This window comes from Macrobrachium rosenbergii, chromosome 51 (assembly GCF_040412425.1).
Source record: "Macrobrachium rosenbergii isolate ZJJX-2024 chromosome 51, ASM4041242v1, whole genome shotgun sequence".
In the NCBI taxonomy this organism is placed as follows: domain Eukaryota; kingdom Metazoa; phylum Arthropoda; class Malacostraca; order Decapoda; family Palaemonidae; genus Macrobrachium; species Macrobrachium rosenbergii.
This window is the reverse complement of record NC_089791.1, coordinates 729861-731442: the sequence shown is the minus strand read 5'-3', so window position 1 is coordinate 731442 and position 1582 is coordinate 729861. Positions and strand designations below refer to the sequence as shown.

Here is a 1582-nt window from a genome sequence, read left to right as displayed (position 1 = left end):
AAATATAAGTGGCACTTAGCCATAGCCCAAGTGACTGCGAGTAGGCTATCTCCAGCTCTATGGTGGCGTAGCGAGTTTCTGTGTCTGTAAGAAAACGAGAGCCCCACTAGATGCGACAAATTTGACCTCAGCAATTGTCTTGAAGTAGGCAAAGCTGAGGCCATACAGATGTGAGGCACCTGTTTGCAGGACCACAGGCAAGGTTGGGTTGAAGGGTGACAGGTGGTGAAGTCAGAGTTGTCTTGACCTTCTTAAATGCTTGCTCATGGTCGGGGGTCCAAATGAATGAACGTTTGGGCTCATAAGTGGACGTAGGGGTTGTGCTGTTGCTGTGATGTCCAGAGTGAAGTCTGCAAGTTGATTGACAAGACCCACAAATGACCTGAGGTCTGTGACGTTGGACGGTGTAGGGAAGTCACATATAGCGGATACCTTGGGGTCTGCTGTAATGCTGTGGGATGATAGGACATAACCGCAAAAGTTAACTTTAGGGGCAGCTGTGGCGAATTTCTCTTTGTTGCGGGTGATGCCATATTGATGGCACCTGGTCAGCATTTGGTGTATGTGTTGTAGGTGGGAGGGGAGATCCTTGTTGGACTGGAGAATGCCATCCACAACTTTACACACAGTTGGGGATACCTTGTAGGGATATATCACCACGGAGGCAGTTTGCATTACCTGTTGCCAAAAACCCATCAGGCTACGACAATGCTGATATCTTCCATACAGAGTTATAAACATGGTCCGGTGGCAGTCCTCTTCTGCCAGTAGCCATGCAGGGTGTCTGCTGTGGTGAAGTACTTTGCAGTGGGAGAAGTGTTGTGGACGGCATGATGGGGCATTGGCAATAAGTGTGTAGGGCGGGCGACCTGAGAATTTAGGTGGATGTGATCTACAGTGATGTGGACACCTTTGTCCTTGGGTACCTGGACCATGGGATGGCACCATTTGGAGGGTTCATCGCCTACTGGTGTGATGATTCCTTGTTGCACTAAGGAGTCAAGTTGTTCTTTCACTTGATCCCTGAGGGCGAATGGAATGGGCCTGGGCATGTGTACAGAGAATGGTACAGTGCTGGGTTTCAGGTGGATCTGCATTGGGGGACCTGCCATATTCTTTAGTAGTTGAGTCTGCAGATCCATCTTGGATATAAGGACGTCGCTGAAATGGCGGAGAAAATAGTCCTTAGCAGCTGCAGGTGACGTCATGGTGGAGGCAAGAAACTGGGCACATCTGTTGACATGCGTAACCTTGAGAATAAGCTTTGGGAATTCTGGTGACACTATGGCGAGGGCTCTACAGTGTCCACAGGAGAGGAGGGCAGTCTGGTTATCCTCATGAACATGTATGGTGGCTAAACACACTTCTTGCCGGGGCGAAGTGTTGCCTGGAAGCATCCCACAGCAGGTGTCTTGGGGGGATCCATCACTCATCAAGACATCCATCATGGAGTGGAGACAATGACATTGTGGGGATTCGTTATCTGAGTTGGCACCAGAGCAGCAGCTGGTGTTTGACGTAGTAGGTGGTGAGGATAATTTCACTTAGGCTTGAAGGGTGAGGCTGCATGCGGTCAATTCGT

General features: G+C 49.7%; 1 protein-coding gene across 1 annotated transcript; it reads right to left on the bottom strand.

The window, feature by feature from the left end:
* Positions 1-231: 231 nt before the first annotated feature.
* Positions 232-696, bottom strand: LOC136833517 (uncharacterized). Its single transcript, XM_067095746.1, has one exon. The coding sequence runs from the start codon at positions 694-696 to the stop codon at positions 232-234; it is 465 nt and encodes a 154-aa protein (XP_066951847.1).
* Between the last annotated feature and the right edge of the window lie 886 nt (positions 697-1582).